This window comes from Trachemys scripta, chromosome 6 (genome assembly GCF_013100865.1).
Source record: "Trachemys scripta elegans isolate TJP31775 chromosome 6, CAS_Tse_1.0, whole genome shotgun sequence".
Taxonomy (NCBI): domain Eukaryota; kingdom Metazoa; phylum Chordata; order Testudines; family Emydidae; genus Trachemys; species Trachemys scripta.
Window position 1 is genome coordinate 8,210,153 of NC_048303.1, and position 20,546 is coordinate 8,230,698.

General features: G+C 40.1%; 1 protein-coding gene across 1 annotated transcript in view; it reads right to left on the reverse strand.

The window, feature by feature from the left end:
- RIT2 (Ras like without CAAX 2) overlaps positions 1 to 20,546 on the reverse strand; it is a 264,634-nt gene that overhangs the window by 151,529 nt on the left and 92,559 nt on the right. Inside the window, exon 3 of the mRNA XM_034774843.1 lies at positions 198 to 271. Within this exon, the coding sequence (XP_034630734.1) occupies positions 198 to 271 (74 nt within the window). The remainder of the gene's footprint in view (positions 1 to 197; positions 272 to 20,546) is intronic.

The window sequence follows — 20,546 nt, forward strand, 5'->3', positions numbered from 1 at the left end:
TGAATCTGTAAAAAGCAACAGAGGGTCCTGTGGCACCTTTAAGACTAACAGAAGTATTGGAGCATAAGCTTTCGTGGGTGAATGCCCACTTCATTAGACGCAAGTTGGCATTCACCCACGAAAGCTTATGCTCTAATACTTCTGTTAGTCTTAAAGGTGCCACAGGACCCTCTGTTGCTTGTTAAGACACTACTCACCTGTCCAGCAGTGTCTAGAATGTCCAAGTAAGCCGGTTCATCATCTATTCGTACTTGAGTTTTATAAGCATCCTCTGAAAAACACAAGGCAAAAGGGGCAGCTTAGCGAATAGAAAAGGAAACAAATTTGCAGCCTTAGACTCATAGATTTTAAGGTCAGAAAGGACCATTATGATCATCTGGTCTGACCTCCTGCCCAACGCAGGCCACAGAATCTCACCCACCCACTCCTGTAACAACCCCCTAACCTATGTCTGAGTTATTGAAGTCCTCAAATCGTGATTTAAGACCTAAAGATTTAAAAAGTACAGAGAATCCTCCAGCAAGTGACCCGTGCCCCATGCTGCAGAGGAAGGCAAAAAACCTCCAGGGCCTCTGCCAATCTGCCCTGGAGGAAAATTCCTTTCTGACCCCAAATATGGCGATCAGTTAAACCCTGAGCATGTGGGCAAGACTCACCAGCCAGCACCCAGGAAAGAATTCTCTGTAGTAACTCAGATCCCACCTCATCTAACATCCCATCACAGACCATTGGTCATATTTACCTGCTAATAATCAAAGATCAATTAATTGCCAAAGTTAGGCTTTCCCATCATACCATCCCCTCCATAAACTTATCAAGCTTAGTCTTGAAGCCAGATATGTCTTTGCCCCCCCGCTCTCCTTGGAAGGCTGTTCCAGAACTTCACTCCTCTAATGGTTAGAAACCTTCGTCTAATTTCAAGTCTAAACTTCCTAATGTCCAGTTTATATCCATTTGTTATTGTGTCCACATTGGTACTAAGCTTAAATAATTCCTCTCCCTCCCTGATATTTATCCCTCTGATATATTTATAAAGAGTAATCATATCTCCCCTCAGCCTTCTTTTGGTTAGGCTAAACAAGCCAAGCTCTTTGAGTCTCCTTTCATAAGACAGGTTTTCCATTCCTCAGATCATCCTAGTAGCCCTTCTCTGAACCTGTTCCAGTTTGAATTCATCCTTCTTAAACATGGGAGACCAGAACTGCACACAGTATTCCAGATGAGGTCTCACCAGTGCCTTGAATAACGGTAGTAACACCTCCTTATCTTTACTGGAAATACCTCAACTGATGCATCCCAAGACCACATTTTTTCACGGCCATATCACATTGGCGGCTCATAGTCATCCTGTGATTAACCAATATTCTGAGGTCCTTCTCCTCCTCTGTTACTTCCAACTGATGTGTCCCCAATTTATAACCATAATTCTTGTTATTAATCCCTAAATGCATGACCTTGCACTTTTCACTATTAAATTTCATCCTATTACTATTACTCCAGTTTACAAAGTCATCCTGATCTTCCTATATGATATCCCGATCCTTCTCTGTGTTAGCAATACCTCCCAGCTTTGTGTCATCCATAAACTTTATTAGCACATTCCCACTTTTTGTTCCAAGGTCAATAATAAAAAAATTAAATAGGATTGGTCCCCAAACCGATCCCTGAGGAACTCCACTAGTAACCTCCTTCCAGCCTGACAGTTCACCTTTCAGTATGACCCATTGTAGTCTCCCCTTTAACCAGTTCCTTATCCACCTTTCAATTTTCATATTGATCCCCATCTTTTCCAATTTAGCTAATAATTCACCATGTGGAACCGTATCAAATGCCTTACTGAAATCGAGGTAAATTAGATCCACTATGTTTCCTTTGCCTAAAAAATGTGTTACCTTCTCACAGAAGGAGATCACATTGGTTTGGCACGATCTACCTTTTGTAAAACCATGTTATATTTTGTCCCAATTACCATTGACGTCAATGTCCTTAACTACTTTCTCCTTCAAAATTTCTCCTTAGAGTGGGATTTTCAAAAGGCCTCAGTGTAGGCTTCTGTCCCCTCCCACTAAAGGCAACAGGTGTCTTACTATTGATTTCAATGGCAGCAGAACTAAGCCAATGCTGAGGCCTTTTAAAAATCTCACCATAAGTCCAAAGTTAGAGCTTGTAAGGAACTTAGGAAAGGAGAAACGAACCATGCATTTTTATTACAATTCCCCAATACACTGAATGAATGAAATTCATTCCATGCAGAAAGCTTGCACAAAGCCAATGTACCACTTAATCCCCACTGATGCCTAGGTCGCCTTCTGGCTTACTGCCCAAGTGTGAATTTCACCTAACAGGAATAATACTATGCACTTCCATAGTGGCTTTCATCCACATACCCCAAAACCCTGAACAAAAGACCATTGGAATTAGTGGGGAAGAGATTTATTGGCTTCAGTGAGCTTTGGATCAGCCCCTTGGTAGACATTAATTAATCACACCTTACAACATCCCTGTAAGGTAGGTAAATGGATTTATTTTTTAATAAATCATTTCAGTATTCTCACCCTTAGCCACTGTGCTTGGCGTACCATTCTATTCACCCTTGGTTTGTCAAGCTAAATATATTTTTTAAGGGCTAACTAATATTTGTGTATGTTGTTTTTGCTCAAATTTCTATTTCATTCCTCTCTCATTGTTTATATTCCCCTGTTAAGGCTAAATGGAGCCGAGGCATCGAACAATATTTATATTGTTATCGAAATTATCTGTGCTGTTTAATTAAACGATAACGAATGGCAGTCTTTGTGGTTATGCTGATTGATGGGGTACCTTGGCTGTGCAGCGAGGCATGAGGTGAAGACAAGTGCTTCCAATGCACCTGAGAAGTGTTATTAATCAGCAGGAGCATATGGTCAGCAGTGTCCTATGGCTTGAGGGTGCAAGCCCTCTAAAATCAGAACTCCCATTGAAATCGATGAGAGTCCCAGGGACAGAGAATTTTCAGGACTGGGTCCTTAATGGCATTACATTGTGGGTAGCAGAAAATATAAATAGTACATTCAAACTCATTTCTTAGAGATGTTGAACTCCTCAGTTGCAAATATATTATAATAGCTTATTCAAAAATATATATTAAAAGAACAGTAGGGCTGTACAATAAAGTATGCACAAATGAAGAATGGCCAAAGTAAATGTTGCTTCAACAACCTTAACTCTGCCCCCTTCTGTGCACACGTTACCATTTAGGGTATGTCTACGCAGCAGAAACTGTGCTCAGACTAGCCTACCTGAGCTATCGTCAATCCAAGTAGTGTGGTTAACAAACAGTAGTGAACAGCACAGCACAGCATGGATTCCAGAGTGGGCTAGTGAGTAAAATGTGCACCCAAAATCCATTCCGGACTTATGCTGAAATCCACACTGCACTGTCTTCACTGTTATTGGTACCTGTGCTAGCCGGGTTCAAGCTGACTCAGGTAGGCTAGCCTGAGCACAGCCTAAAGACAGCCTAAAGACCACTGTCTTTAATGACATGATCTCACACTATTATTTCCTGTTTCAGGCTCCAACTCAGCAAACTATTGACACACATGCCTGACTTTAAGCAAACGAGTATTCCCATTGGCAATAGAATTACTCACGTGCTTGAAGTATGTGTATTGAGTATGTGATTAGCACCATGCCTCATCATCCAATCCAATGTGCTGTGTGTCAATGGATATCTTTCCATTGGGTGTTGAGGGTGTTCCTCAATTCATAGGCTGGATAATACACAGTGCATGAAATAGCACAAAATTTTAACTACTCTATCCAGGTGTGAAGGGGAAAGTGGCATGCAGTGCCACTGCTATCCGTCAAGCAAAAATTAATACAAAATGATTTATTTCCTCAATGTAAGTTTAATTGTGAATATTTTAAAATAATGATTGAAAATGCATTGTATGTGCTTCTGTGTAATATGTGTCATCCTCCCAAGTCCATTCCTGGCTCTGTTGCTTCATTCTCTCCAGCCCACATGTTGCGGTCCAATTTCTGCTCTCACTTGGACCAGTGTAAATTCAAAGTCTCCTGACTTCAGTGCAATTACTTCAGATGGGCACTGTTGTAACTGAAAACAAAACGAAGGCAGAAATGAGGCAAGAACCCAAAACACTCGCTACCAGAGATGAGCTGGTGATAGCCTCTTGCTAACAAAACCGCCCGTAAGCTTCCATGAAGGAGAATCTCAGCTTCCAATGTAAAATAAATAAAGTGCTGATGCTCCACTGTGTTACTCCAGCTGGATTCCAGTGCAATTCCACTGGAATCAACAGGGTTCCTCCGGTGTAAATCCGGAGCAATACAATCTGTATTATTTCCTCCCTAACATTTTTGTTGTATTTTTGTGAACTACACTGTACACTGAACGGAGGTTTGAGTTGCTCTCAGCAATGTCCACATGTTTGACTTCAATGAATCTCTGTGCATGAATCTGATTTAGTTTAAGACAAAAAGCAGTAGATGGGTGAAACAAACATATGACAGTGTGAACTAGGCCAGAGTGGGGCGGGGCATGGCACACAGTAGTTCGAACATAGACCGTCTGCATACAACGTTTGTAGGTGTAATGAGCCAATCAGTGGTAGCAATATCTAAACCATCACAATCTAAATAAGAGTAGAAATATTGTTACGGCTAGTTGAAAATTTTCTGTCAACTCTTTTTGGACAAAAACCTGGGTTTTCAACTAAACAAAAGTTGTCACAGCAAGTGTCCTTGGGACATTCATTGGAAAACCAAAAGCCACAACACCAAAAAATTTAAGCTGAATTTTTTTGGCGGGTGGGGGGGGGAGAGGAGTTTCAAGATTTTTGATGAATATTCAAAATTATCCATGGGGGAAAAACATTGTAACTGCCCCTATTATAATGAGTATTATTAATTATTTTATTATTAACTTTTTCTTCCTTCCATTGTTCTCTCATTTTAGACGAGAGGAAACACTTTTTGAAATGAGTTTAACATACTTTGCTGTCTTGACACCACCGTTGACTTTTGTATTCTTTACACATGCTTTATTAGTTTTTGTGATTCCTGTTTTCCTGCAAGATTTACAGAATCTTTCCTTCCTTTTTTTTTTTTTTTTTTTTAAACCATTCTGACTATAGGAACATAGTTCTGCAGATAGGAACACATTAATGACTTCAGATTGGAACTGCCATAAATTTTATCTTAGCACCAGCTAACCTGGGTTCATAAAAAAAAATGATTAGACATCTTCTGGTGCAAGCAGGCAACCTCTTTATGGCAAATTGACTTGGATGGGCTACAACCAAAAGGAAATTTGGAATGGACTTTTCATCTGCATCATAAAGATGTTCCATTTCCTGAAATCTAGGTGACCTGCCTTGTTCCTGTGGTAGCTAATGCTGTTCACATCCAGGCCATCAAATTTCCCCCTTTCCTCTCTATCTTCCACACTATCAATCACACGCACTTACAAACAAGCAGTGACTCCCTTGTATACCCAAGCCAAAATGTGTTTTATTTTGCTAGTTGGGTGCCAGATGAGCAGAAGGATGTTCAGCTCAGTCAGTCAGACCCTGCGGGTCTGCATCTTTTTGCTTTTATTGTGTGCCAAAAGAAGAACAGATGATCTTCTCTTGATGTGCATATATTACCTGCTACACTCTCATGTCGGTTCCTGGATTCTTACACACATAGGGCCTGGTCAATCTTAGTCAGTAATAAAAGCTAAAAGCTTCTTTCCTCCTAACAGGTCACTCTGTTTTGTTTCTCAGCTAACCACAAGGTCCCCCCTTTAAAGTCATTATGTATCCTTCTTAAGCATCTGCTCTCAAATTAAGCTTCTCCCTCTTGTTGGGCTGCCTAATGGCTCAGCTCTTTGTACTGCAGAGCAAGACTGATAACACACAGCTGCTGAAGGAGCCTGATTGATTTGTAGATAGGTAACTTACTCATTAATTTGCTCAATGGTCCCAAATGCAATTCAGTGCCTTCCAAGTTCTAGGATGTATTGCCTGGCACACTTTCTATCTCAGTGCTGTCTGTAGATACACACAAAACTATCTTTCTCCCTCAACACCTGCTTCTAGGTGTATTCCTTTGTTTCCCTTTCTTTCTTTGCTGAAAGTCAGCAGAGATGGGTGCAGCTTAGCTTCTGTTCGGGTGTTGATTTTCTGTAGTCATAAAAAGAAACATCATTAATGGTGATGGGGTTGAGCAAGAGGACCCAGTGGGGGTATTTTGATTTGAGGGCTGTCTTCTCCCATTCTACACATGCTATCAGACAATATATTACTAAGCAAATCAGAAGAGAAGAACCCACTAGTTCTCCGCTAATAACTAGCAAAGGCACCAGAAATTCTGAAAGTGACCCAAGTGAAAAATGAATCTGCAGCAAACTGAGTGGGATGGGAAATGTTTGAAGGTACCACGGTCATGAGTAAGGGATAGATAGACAGTGAGAGTGAGATAAAATATAGTGTTGGACATGCAATCCAATGTAAAAGCTTCTTTTTCAAATGACTGAGGTCAAGGGTGTTAGCTCAAGACTGCCAGGAATCCAAACTGAGTACTACATTCTGCTTTTGTACCGCACCTAGCACATGGGGCCCTGGTCCATGATTAGAACTCCTAGGTGTTACAACAATATAAATACATAATCAAAGCTGTTTAGGTTTCTGAGGGTGTCTGAAAGAATATTGTTGGGGTATCATTAAAACTAACTAAAAACCAAGGCCTAAAAACCAGAACACTTAACATTTTGTAACAGGAAAAATATTGATAAGATTTAGCTATACAAAAGTAAAAAGGTTTTGGACTTTGAATAAAATAAAAAATCCCCTGACAAATTAGTGTTTGCAGAGGATAAGAAATGTTGACATTAAAGAACCACAGCGTCCTTTCTAAAATGTCGCTTCTAATATAATAGGCAGGAGGAAATATACTTATGAAAACACACACTGATCTGTAACATTAAAATGAAGGGTTGCTAATGATAAGATTAAAAGCTTTGCTAAGTATGTTTTTAATAAATTGTAATTATGGATATTGAGGAAATTTAGATAAGGTAACACCCGGTCCAAAGCTTTGCCTGGCATGAGTGTATTTTTGTTAATTTCCCTTTGGTACAATTTGCTGATTGGTTTAAAATGATATTGTTGGCAAGATAAGTAACCTGTCGTGCTGGAAGATGTAAGTAAGAGATACAAACATGTAAAGATAAACAAAAACTCCCTTGTTCTGGGATCTTAGAAACAGGGCGACACAGGGTAACATGACACAAAACTATAAATTCAGCAGGAAAATTGTAGGCAATAGGTGATTAATGCTTGTACATGCATAATGTACGGCTTATGTAAAATTCATTAGATAATGTGTTGAATGCTGATTGAAGGAAAATTAGGTAATGGAGAATGTGAAAACTTATAAGAATACATATAAAAATGGGCCCCAAACTGGAGAAACACTGGATCAGAAACTGAAAAATGGGACTGAAGAATCAGACCAGGAGAACGGGGAGGTGACAACCATCATAGAAGAAGGAAGGACTTCACAGTGCTCCAGAATGAGGTAATTTAGGCACATTTAGCTGTTCCCTCTTGTCTGTTATTACTTATTGGCATAAATGCATGTCACTTATGGTATCTAGACAATAATTCTGTCTGAAATTGTATTACATAAAGGCAAAATTGATAAAGCAGAAATTGGGTTGACTCAGTTTCCCACTCTACACTCCCAACAGATATGCTTTTAGGTATGATAAATGCCACATATGTAGTGGGTGCCTGAAATGTGAAGAAATACCCAACATTATGAAGGGCTCAGGACTAGAAACAGATTTAAGACACAAATTTCCTGATTCAGATCGGAATGTCCCAAAGTTTGGGGTGATAGATTGATAGATACTGTCTCTAGCCCCCAAGAAACCTGGGCTGGTTTCTGAGATATATGCAGCATTCCACCATTTCATTCTGAGGTTGCAGGCATTGTGCTTTCACGATCAGAGTCAGAATGGGCTCGGCTGCCAGTGGCAATGTTCACAGGAATCCTTGGAAAGCAGAAACACTAGGTTTTGCTGCCCAGCTCTAATTAGGACTCACACAATGGAGACAAAAAGCTAGAAAACAAAGTGCCATCTCTTTTTCATGGAACAAACAAGGACAAAAAGCCAAATGAAACATGTAAAGAGCATGTGAACAAAAAGAAGCCAACTGAGGTCCCTGCATCTAGAGGTATATTAGCTGACAGAGATTTACTGGGAATATCTGCTAAAGACAGCTCATGATGTTTCAGATGTATTACTGCACAGCAGTGACTATAACAACAGCAAAACCGAAAACAGTAAGGTCCTTTATCAGACCACAGAGAGCTGCTCCTAGGCAGCAGCTCTGGAAATAGCAGGGCATTTGCTTAATATTCAGTGAGTACACATCTACTGAGGGGTCACACTGAACATATTGTATGTGCAACTGAAAAAAAACCCATTTATCACAGCCTCCTCTTGTCCACATAAAGGGTAACAGTCTTCTACTGCTGTCAGCTTGTGGCATTACCACTGTAGCTCAGGCAGTAGACATTTGTGCTGCAATGCTGGGGATCCTGCATTTAAATCCAGGTGACAACTCAGGCAGGGGCTTGTTGTGCGGCTCCTTGATTTGAGAATGCACATCTAGCATGAGGGAGCTTATGTAAGCTACCCTTATTATTTACTATTTTTTCAGATTTTAGAGCCCATGAGAATTTTAGGCCCTTCGCAGAAAATCCATTACGGATGACTCCCTGAATCAAAGTGTTTAGAATCTAAATTGTGGACTAACAAACAGGTGACAATCGAACATCCTTCAGGAGGGAGAGGGATGAAGAAGAGCCTGGGGGGTATGGAGATAGGATTACAAAGGTGCTCAGCTAGGATGACACTCGCACATGGTGCAGAAGGCGAGCACAAGCCTTGAAAAGGGGCAGCAAGGGCGAGAACAGGCGGAGCAGTCAAGCAGGGGTGGGTGTACAAGAACGTTTCAGGGCTGGCCCATGGATTTCATAATGGAAGGCACTCTGGAGTCGTTGCCCAGGAAGGGGTGTGATGCTTCCCAAGGCTACCCAGGGTCGTGAGGCACCTCGCTATCACCTTCCCTTGACATGAAGAAGCCTTGTCTGTGTGTGACATGGCTCAGTGCCCCCAACTCCACAGGCAACACAAACACTCCCCTCTAGGCCACGCTGTCACAGGTTAGCAATTGGCACACCACAACCCTCAATTCCTCTGAGCATCTCCCTGGAGCATCCAGCCCCTGGTCCACTGAGCACTCAGTATTCACAGATTTGCTGTTTCCAAAGAAACAGTGCAGCACAGTTTACCAGTCTCACTGCAGATCACTGCACCACTCAATACACAGCACTGAGATATGTTTACAGTGAAAAGAAGTAAAAGTTTATTTAACAAAAACACAGAGATTCTGGTGGTAACAAGTATTGGAAACAAATGGCTACACAAATACAATTGTAACACATTTTACAGCTTTGACTTAATTAGCAAGATACTGTCATGTCTTGTCGTGTATTGCTCACCCCAAATCCTTGCCGCGCTTTACAGCCAGGCTGGCTGTGACTCTCATTTCGTGAGACGAGCCCGTTGTCAGTTTGCCTCCTACGTGAAGGATTTAGTGTGTCCCTGACCAATCTTTTGTCCTATTTATAAACAGCCCCCCCCCATGTGCTGTTTGTTTCTTCCTAAAGATTTCACAATATCTTAATTGGCACCTGGCTCAGTTTGCAAGGAGGCAGACATTGCGAGGCGCACAATACACCATGCACAAATGGCCAGACAGGGAAATATAGATCAGTTACCTCCTGCCTGAAAGGAACATCTCTGAGCTATGTCACCCCCCTGTGACCTTCCCTCACTCCAATTAAGAACATAATTTTCAGTATAGATACACAAGTCCTTAAACACTATCTGTACATATATTTCTGAATGATTATGATGTCTGTTCAGCGGGCTACTGGCTCTTAGTAGAGACCTCCCGTGCTTTCCTTTGGTGAACTATTGTGCACATATCCAGCCCAGGGGATCTCTGCAAAACTCTATGCACCCCTGTGCCCTCTGCCATTTGGCAGAGTTCCTGGGTCACCAGAAGCCATGAGTTACTGGCCCCTGCTCACTGAATAGTAGGGATGGAGGGGGCTGTGGATGCTATTCTAGCCCATAGGCTTCTCAGAGGGGTGGATTTCACCTCCCTAATGTTTTAATACTCCAGCCATATAGATTCCCCCTGTGGCAGCTTTTCCAGTCTATCAGAGGGATTCGCACTTCCAGGTCCTCCGCCCCACCTGCCTGCAGTGACTGGCTACATGATCCATTGGAAAAATATTTCAGTGGCCCCTCCTTTGGCCTACCACCAGCCTGGCCTCATTATGGCTTTCAATACCAGCCTAACAAAGAACCTTGACTTGGGTGCCCGAGGGGCATAGTGGGCCCAGTACAGTGCCCATGTGTGGGCCTAAATGGTCCTTGCACTAGTTATCGTTACCATGGGTGAATTTCACTCTTCTGTTCATACAATGATATTTCCGTTTCCCAGGAAAATTCATATTGCCTACAGCAATGGGAGGTAATGAATACCAATGAAGGGCAAAACTCTGTCTAGGTGTAAGCTAGCTGACTTCAGTGGAGTCAAGGCTGAAGTTACCCACGAATATGTCTCTCTCTCTCAAATGATTATGCCCTGTAATAGGAGTAATTCTAAAAAGAGTCTTTCCATTGCACATGTCTTCTCTTGATTCTATTTTCACTCATGCTTTCTTTCCGGTTGCCGTCTCTGACAAATAAATGAGTCAATATTAAGTGTCTAGCTTCCTGTTAGGGCCCACTAAGAGAGGAAGAACCATTATGCCTATTAGGACCTATTAGGAGGGTTTAACATGTATCCCATATCTGGGAGTTCAGAGAAGCTCTGAACTGGATGATACAGGCAGAAAAACAAAGTGATTTCTCAACATCTATGAATCACATTCTGCAGGAGAAAGAGAGACACATATTCCTCTTCAGCTTTTTTTTTTTTTTTTTTTGCAATGTTCAACTTAAAATTAACTCCAAATAAACCAATCATATTGCCAGAGATATTAAAACTAATTAAGCTTTCTAAATACAGTAGGTCTCGCACAGCTGTACAGCTTTATTAACTGATAAGAAAACAATGGGCATACAAATAGTTGTGGAAAAGGAAACAAATTGTCAAGGAATAAGTGAATCATTTCAAAATTACTCTCCTTATCCTTAAATCCTGCCATACCCTTCCCTGAAGTATCTCACAGACTGAGGGTAACATTTAAAATGCATGTAAGTGATTTCAGAGCCCAAGTCTCATTTTCAAGTGAATTAGGCACTTCAGAGCCTAAATCCCAAGTCACTTTTAACAATTGGACTTAGGTACTTTTCAAAAATGTCCAAGTGGTCTCTAGGGGTGTGTTTACACTGCATACTAAGCCCAAGTCCGTGGGACCCAGGCTTGTGGACTCGGTGATTCCAAGTCCATCCTTGAAAGTCCACTTTCCCTGTAAAGCTGGGTTTACAACTGCTGGACCCAGATCTCACACCTGTGATAACATGTTCTTACTGCACTACACAGACCTTCTGACTTGGAGCTGCAGCATGACCTGTGTCCACATGGCAAAATGACAGGGCTTGGACTGGAGTCTCAGTGGGACTCAGGCTCAGACCTGCCCCAGTAGCAGGTTTCTAGGACCCAGATCCTGAGTGCTTGCTGACCCGAGTCACACTGATTTGTGTGTGGATGGAAGGAGGGCTTGATTTCAAACTGAGTCAGAGCTCAGGGTTAGTGTGCAGCAGTGAGTATAGTGTGGGTGCTGACAGCCGTTAAACCAAACTGTAAACCCTGTGTATGATGGAAACCACTTCAAGGCAGGGGGTTTGGCAGCACCCCCAGCACTCCTAGTTCCAGCACCTACGGTGTGCGGTGTAGACATACCCTATATTTCTTCCTCCCAAGCCTGTGTTCCAAGCTCTGCTACTGACCAGCTGTGTGACATTAGGCAGGGCACTTATTTAATCTATGCCTCAGTTTGCCTGTCTGAAAATGGGGATAATTATACTGACCTTTCTTGGTATATGGTCCGTTGAAGACCATGGGAGTCCTTCAATTGATTTCAATGAGTTTTGGACCAGTACTGACAAAGTATGAGTAGAAAAATTGAAAAAGATGCTACAAACTCTCTAAGTCTTAATATCAAAAACCATGGGGACTGCTGTTAAGAGAAGGCACTGAGAGCTGGAGTCAGAAAAAGAGGCTAATAGTGTGTGAGTTTTAACCCTTGTTCCTCATTAAATATCAAATGTTTACATTAAAAGTTATTAGGAAAGAGTTAATATGAACAATCACAAAAACTTGAAATGACAAAATAAAAAATGAAAATGCGATAGGATACATAAAAATAGCAATATAAAAAAGTAGAAATGTTTTGGAATAGGGTCAAAATATATTTTAGAAAATGAAAGTAAATACGGTCAAGAACGTAAAAGGACAAATAAAATACAATTGAGCTATGGGGAAAGGATACAAACCAGCAATCGAAAGGGCCAATAAGATAGAGTTAAAGGCACTAAAAAAACCAATAGTCCTATAGATAGATCGATGGATGGATAAATACAAAATGGGAATAGGGGTATTACAATCAAAATGATATATAAAACTTCAAAATGTGAATGGGTTTAACAATCAGTTCAGAACAACTGAAAACAGAAAAGGGTTAGGAAAGAGGAGTGAGAGGACGGTCAAAAGTACAATAAAATAAAAATTGAATTCCAAGAAAGGACTTCAGAATAAGCAATGATCCAACAACAGTCATGACCAAACAATGAAAATGCAAAGGATAATCATAGTGAAAGAGCAAACCCAGGCAATAGCAAGGAAGACATATTTGCAGAAGTAGTGGACAGGGATGAAAGGAAAAATAGATCGAATGAATATTCTTGTGTATATGCCATTTCCTTTCTCCCCAGTTTGTCTATCGAGGCTATCAGTGGTCCTGCATGATACATTTTTTAACAGTGAACGTAATTAACCATTGGAGCAACTTACCAAAGATTGCGGTGGATGCCCCAACATGGACTTTTTTTAACTGAGATTGGATTTTTTTTCTAAAAGATTGCTCTAGTTCAAAAAGGAATTATTTCAGGAAAGTCCTATGGCTGGTGTTATACAGGAGGTCAGACTATATAAGCACAATGATGCCTTCTGCATTATAACGTACGCATCAATATGATCCCAAGAAAAGTTCTATTGATGTCAGGGACTGCAGCGGTCCTGGTAGTTGTTTGTGATGTAGTACCAGAACCATAGACTATAAGCAATTTGGGCTAGTGACACATCAACATATGCATTTGAGAAGTGCTTAGCAAACTTTGCGGTGCTATAAAACAATGTAAATGTTAGACAGCAGTAACTGAAACTGACCCCTTTAATTTTTTCCATTGACAAGTGTGACCGGAGTCCCAGGGGTCCACACTGGAGTTACTCAATTAGGGTGAACTGCAAAGAATAGGGCAGACAGTCCCCAAAGCTGGTGGATATTCCAATACTTAGATATACCAAGCCAGCACAAAACAGCCTCTATAATACCTTACTGGTTACCCAGAAGCCAACAACACAGTTCCCTTAAAGCAACCCAGCCTTAGACCTCCACCCAGACACCCAAGTCAATTATGATGAGGATAACTGAAAATCTTATTCATCCTATAAGAAAGTTCTACCAATCCCAAAGGATCACACACATTACCTCACAGGTTAATTAATATTCCAGATCTTACCCAAATACACACGTACAGCCAATCCTTATTAACTAAACTGAAATTTATTTAAAAAAGAAAAGAGAGAGTATTGATTAAAAGATCAGTATACATACAGACATGAGTACAGTTCTTGAGATTCAGATTCATAGTAGAGATGGTGAGCTTTGTAATTGCAAAGAGTTCTTTCAGAATTAGTTCATAGGGTATAGTCCAATGTTTATGTTCAGGATGATTCCAGGTTAGGAGTGGAGATCTCAGCCTTTTGTCTTAAGCTTCCCCTGCATGAAGCATCAAGCGGGTCTGAGATAAAAAGGATCAGGACCCAAGGGTCTTTTATACAGTTTTCTAGCAGCCACTTGACCATACAGTCCTGGGTGAACAATAGGGTTTTGATATAACCTTCTGTTTCCTAAACCTCACCGGTAATTAACTACATGGATTAACATAAGATAATTTATCCATTAGGCAGTCTATCACAAGCTTTAAAGAGACATATAGATAATGACATTATTTCACCCAAGATTAATCTAAATGTTAATATTCCCTTTTGCTCTCTGAATCAATCGCTATAGTGACAGCCAGGAACTGTCTGTTTACACGGCTAACATGTAACAAGCTATAATTAAACACATACAATTAGTATCACCTCCAATACACTAATACAGGTTTCCGTTTCAAAGTTCCAGCCTAACATGGAATGGCCCTAATTACCATTCACATATTTTTCTAATGTGTCTCTACAGGTTGACTCTGGGTCATTTAGCCTGCAGGATGCTTAACCGTTTCTGGCCACGCGTCACACTTTGTAAAAGATTTGTTGCAATTATATAACAGTGGTAGCAACAATAATTTGCATGGTCATGTTCTAATTAGCTAACATCACAACAAGTTTATATGCCTCTAATCATTTATGGGTGTTATTGTATATTAAACTAATTTTGGGGGGAAATCTTATACTGAGACCTTTCTCTCAAAACAGAGAGAACAGACAAGTGCATGCTTTACCCTATATAATTCAACACCGTTCTGGAGAGAGTTTTTACTGAGAGTCAGAAAGGAATTCACCCCCAGAGTTAATTCAATTCTTGGCCTTTCTATCAATTCTTCTGCCCCTCCCTAAAGTGATAGTTTTAGCTGGAATATTTTGTGTTGTGGGACATGGATTGGGAAATATACCAGCTTTTGACAACTTTTGGTCACTACCAGAAGCACTCAGATAGTAGAGAAGTTAGAATAAATAAAGTGTGTTTTGTCAAAATCTGTTTAAATAATTTGACCCACTCTGGTCGCTACCAGTCAGGGAAATATTTAAACAGGTGATCTAGGGTTAAAATATTATATATGCTGAATCATCAAACGAGCCATCTAATCCCCATTTATGACCTTATTCTGTAAACGTGTGTAAGTAACTTAACTCATGTGAATAGTTTTATAGGGCAGAACCCACAGCTCAGTGATGTTCCATTGATGTCAATGGGCTCTTCATAGAGCCCATAGGTCCCAATCCTTCGCACATTCAGTCTTATGCTAAACTTTACTCATTGGAGTATCTCCATTGATGTCAACAGGTCTCCTTATGTGGAGACCTAAGCTACTTGCATGTGTAAGTTTTTGCAGGACCACATTTAAAAGAAAAAATATGATTCCTTATAAATGTTATTTTTTTTTTTGCAAAGTGATTCATTTACAAAGCTAGCTCAGGTGAACTCTTGATGTAGCATTTGCTCATCAGTCTGAAGCCATTTGCAATATAGATAATAAAAAAATAATAATAAAATAAAACAATACCATTATTTTCTCTGCTGCCAAGAAAGTGTCAATTAATTCAAAGATATACATGAACAAAGTACTCTTGGTTAATCAAAACATGTTCATTAATAGGGGTCTGATCACACACATCTTGGTGTATAAAAATAACAGGTAGTAATTTCACTATTCTTAAAACTCTATGTTTGAGCTAGAGAGTGGGAGGATCTGACAGCTATGAATTCACTTATTATCGTTTCAGGGGGAGTAATTAACAAGTTTACATCTATCTGGCTATTAATATGGGTGGACCTTGGATTTAGCCAGATGAAGAAGGTTACTGGCTTCCATGAAAAAAGGATAATGGAGACATTAGTTCTGTAGGAACACATTTTGCAGTAGGAGAGTTAAATCACCCATCTCTTAGAAATTACAAAATTATAAATAAAGCAATGATTTTTATAAACCAAAATGTACAGAGAAGTAGGAAATTGATGTAAGAAACCCCGTGTCAGATCCTCAGCATACATTGGCCCAGCTGTATTGTCTCCAATGAAGGGCTATGGGTTTCAGTCAGCTGAGGATCAGGCCTCATTGTATTATTTTCTTTTCTGAGCAACTGAGAGAAGGAACTTCATTTTAATTTTACAAAATGTTCTACCTGACATTTGCTAATTGAGTCAAAGCAAGCACATCATTAATGGAGATACAGGCCTTCAGCATGTTTTACTTGCTGTATTAGCAGCATCTAACAAATATATAGTTCATGTACAATAGCTGATTTCTGTTCTGGGTTCGGTTTCTCTAGATTCTGATTAAGGCAGATACTGATGTAAAAGAGCTTTGATCATGCTTTTTTTGCTGAGAATATCCTTAAGCACAGCTCGGATTTCATTATAGTAACGGTAGCTGAGCAGTTTCCTTTTCGTGCTCCCTAAGTTTTAAACTAGCTAACTGGTGCTTGTGAGTCCTAACTACTCTAGTGCATTGTTATAAATTATTTATGATTTGGTTTTGACTCTTTGGTGCAGATGCACTATTAAACCAGGCCGTGTAGGGAGAATTGAAGGGGACAAACACCGTGCTTTGATTCTCTCTTGATTCTGACTCTCTTGTCTGAGTGACAGCTGTCATTTGTTGCAAACAGCCCTCAAATAATTGCAAGATGAGTTATATTTGCAATGATATATTCAACATACCAATCCAATAGCTGACTGTATATATGACTCTCAAAAGGTTTGGAGGTCACTTTGAATAAGCATCCAGAAGGTCATTGGATGCTCTGTTCAACGCTTATGAGAAGTCTGCATGTAATCATTCAGTCTGAGAATTCGTCTCAGATTTGTGAATCATATTAGTTGCTGGTAATGTTCTTACAACCACTTCTTTCTAAACAAATTGATTTTGGTTTTAATTATACCCCAAATGCTTTCAAAGATAAGTACACTGGGTTTGATGAGGACTGCATGAAGGAAAAGTCTGTTCTAATGCATGTAGCTAATAGGGTAAGATGTAATCCTTCTCCTAATTTACTTCAAACTTTAGCAACCACTAGAAGAAGATATAAAGGTTTATTATATCATAAAAACAAGAATATTTTAAATCCTTGTGGAAGCAACAGCTAAAGCCACAAATTCTTCCATGTTTCAGAAGATGGTAGCCTCAGCTTTGGTATATATACGCCGATTGAAGAACCCCTTATTAATGATGAAACCTGGATAGCACTTTTTGGCCAGGTCTTTCATGATTCCCCCAACCAGTTTTTAATCTAATTCTACCATAGTTCATGCAATGAGGAATCCTTTTGTTGATTTACCACTCTGGCCTTCAGTAATGGACAGTGAAGGTCAGTCATTTATTTTAGTCCAGTGATGGGGGGAAAAAACTCCAGAGGAAGATTTTCTACCTGCTGAAGTTTTCCAGGAGACTTTTGATTGGTGGACCCCAGTGTTGGCTAAATTATTGTCATATTTATGGTCATGATTCATAGTGGATGGATTTCAGAGTAGCAGCCGTGTTAGTTTGTATCCGCAAAAAAGAACAGGAGTACCTGTGGCACCTTAGAGACTAACAAATTTATTAGAGCATAAGCTTTCGTGGACCACTGTGGGCTGTAGTCCACGAAAGCTTATGCTCTAATAAATTTGTTAGTCTCTAAGGTGCCACAGGTACTCCTGTTCTTTTTATAATGGATGGATTCCATCTGACTGGTATAGTATCATAGTTCCTATTTTTTTTAAAATGGAGAATAGAAAGAGACCTGCTTCATATAGAGCTATTAGTCTGTTAGATGTGGCAGGGAAAAAATATTCCAGATTTTTACTATCTGAACTTGAAATATGGACTTTAGAGGCTAATTTATTACACGAGGAGCAGTTCAGCTTTAGGGCTCATAGAGGTACAGTTGAGAATTGTTTTAGTTTATTGTATATGCTTTATAAATATACTGTGGTTAAGGGTACTATATTTTAAGCTGCTTTCATAGATCTAAAAGTGGCATTTGATTCTATTAACCAAGGAAAACTTTGGGTGAAATTAAGAAGGATGTATGTTTTCCATATGTTGGAGTCTCTACACCGGGGCAATATGACTAGGGTAAGAACTAAAATCAATGGAGAACATACTAAAGTTTTCCCAACTTCTAGGGGAATATTCTAGTGCCTCTTCTTTTTAATTTATATATTAATGATGTGTGAATGTTTTAAAGGAAGATCATTTCTCTCCACCACAAATTAAGAGTAGATCTATCTGGGTATCATTATATGATGATGGTATGGTTGTTTTATCACAAACTCCAAGAGGCATTTATCAGTTGTTATATCATTTTTCCTCTTATTGTAATTTTCATGACCTTGTTCTCAATTATAATATGTCCAATATGTCTCAATTATAATATGTTCTGGGAAGAGCCCTCTGAAAATTGAGTGGAAGATAGAAGGCCACATTGTAGAACAAAAAGAACAGGAGTACTTGTGGCACCTTAGAGACTAACAAATTTATTAGAGCATAAGCTTTCGTGGACTACAGCCCACTTATTCGGAGGCATATAGAGTGGAACATATATTGAGGAGATATATATACACACATACAGAGAGCATGAACAGGTGGGAGTTGTCTTACCAACTCTGAGAGGCCAATTAAGTAAGTGAAAAAAAACTTTTGAAGTGATAATCAAGCTAGCCCAGTACAGACAGTTTGATAAGAAGTGTGAGAATACTTAGAAGGGGAGATAGATTCAATGTTTGTAATGGCTCAGCCATTCCCAGTCCTTGTTCAATCCTGAGTTGATTGTATCTAGTTTGCATATCAATTCCAGCTCAGCAGTCTCTCCTTGGAGTCTGTTTTTGAAGTTTTTCTGTTGTAAGATAGCCACCCGCAGGTCTGTCATTGAATGGCCAGACAGGTTAAAGCGTTCTCCCACTGGTTTTTGAGTATTATGATTCCTGATGTCAGATATGTGTCCATTAATTCTTTTGCATAGAGACTGTCCGGTTTGGCCAATGTACATGGCAGTGGGGCATTGCTGGCACATGATGGCATATATCACATTGGTAGATGTGCAGGTGAACGAGCCCCTGATGGTATGGCTGATGTGATTAGGTCCTATGATGATGTCACTTGAATAGATATGTGGACAGAGTTGGCATCGGGTTTTGTTACAAGGATAGGTTCCCGGGTCAGTGTTTTTGTTCAGTGATGTGTGGTTGCTGGTGAGTATTTGCTTTAGGTTGGGGGGTTGTCTGTAAGCGAGGACAGGTCTGTCTCCCAAGATCTGTGAGAGTAAAGGATCATCCTTCAGGATAGGTTGTAGGTCTCTGATGATGCGCTGGAGAGGTTTTAGTTGGGAGCTGAAGGTGACAGCTAGTGGTGTTCTGTTATTTACTTTGTTGGGCCTGTCTTGTAGGAGGTGACTTCTGGGTACTCATCTGGCTCTGTCAATCTGTTTTTTCACTTCAGCAGGTGAGTATTCTAGTTTTAAGAATGCTTGATAGAGATCTTGTAGGTGCTTGTTTCTATCTGAGGGATTGGAGCAAATGCGGTTATATCTTGGAGCTTGGCTGTAAACAATGGATAGTGTGGTGTGTCCTGGATGGAAGCTGGAGGCATGTAGGTAAGTGTAGCGGTCAGTAGGTTTCTGGTATAGGATGGTATTTATGTGTGAAATTTTTTTAATGTTAATATAATATCGTAGAAGCTTTGTGGGCCCAAAGTTAGGTTTATGAGACAAATTTTAGCTTTAGAGAGTGTTCAGAATAATTTTTTGAGGAAAATTTTAATGGTCTCAAATTCTACCCCTGCCTCATTATTAACAAGTAGAGCTTGTATTGCTTTTCTTAAATTTTGGTCTAAGATTTATACTCTTTCAGATTATAAATGGCTCTGTCTTTGCTTTCAGGAGATGGAGGAACAACCTGTGTACTCCTTAATTCCATGGTATAAGATCCTCCGATTTATTATAATCAGGTTAGGTTTTTTTATTGCTCACTTAGTAGCCATATCTTTTAATCAGCATAATCAGCTACTCAAACAGAGAGTGATAGATATTGCCCAACAAGAAGATTTGGCTATGTTTCATGATTCCAAGTTTGCTTTTTGTTTTTTTACTTTGAAGATGGCCCATGTTTTTGAACAAGTTATCAACTCCTCGTTTACATAAGACACATACTCATTTAAGATACCAAACCATGGAAACTGCTCACCTTAAAGGTAGTGTGACAAAGTTCCTCCTCTATCTTGGTGGGTCCTGCTCTTATTGGCGGATTTTCTTGCCACAGAGATTCACCATGTGGGTTGGGGAACAGCCCAGAGACCTTCCCCTCTGGAAGAACCCACAGTCCAGTTCAATTGGGAGGTTTGGGGGGAACCCGGGCCCACCCTCTACTCCGGGTTCCAGCCAAGGGCCCTGTGGACTGCAGCTGTCTATAGTGCCTCCTGTAACATCTGCATGACAGCTACAACTCCCTGGGCTACTTCCCCATGGCCTCCTCCAAACACCTTC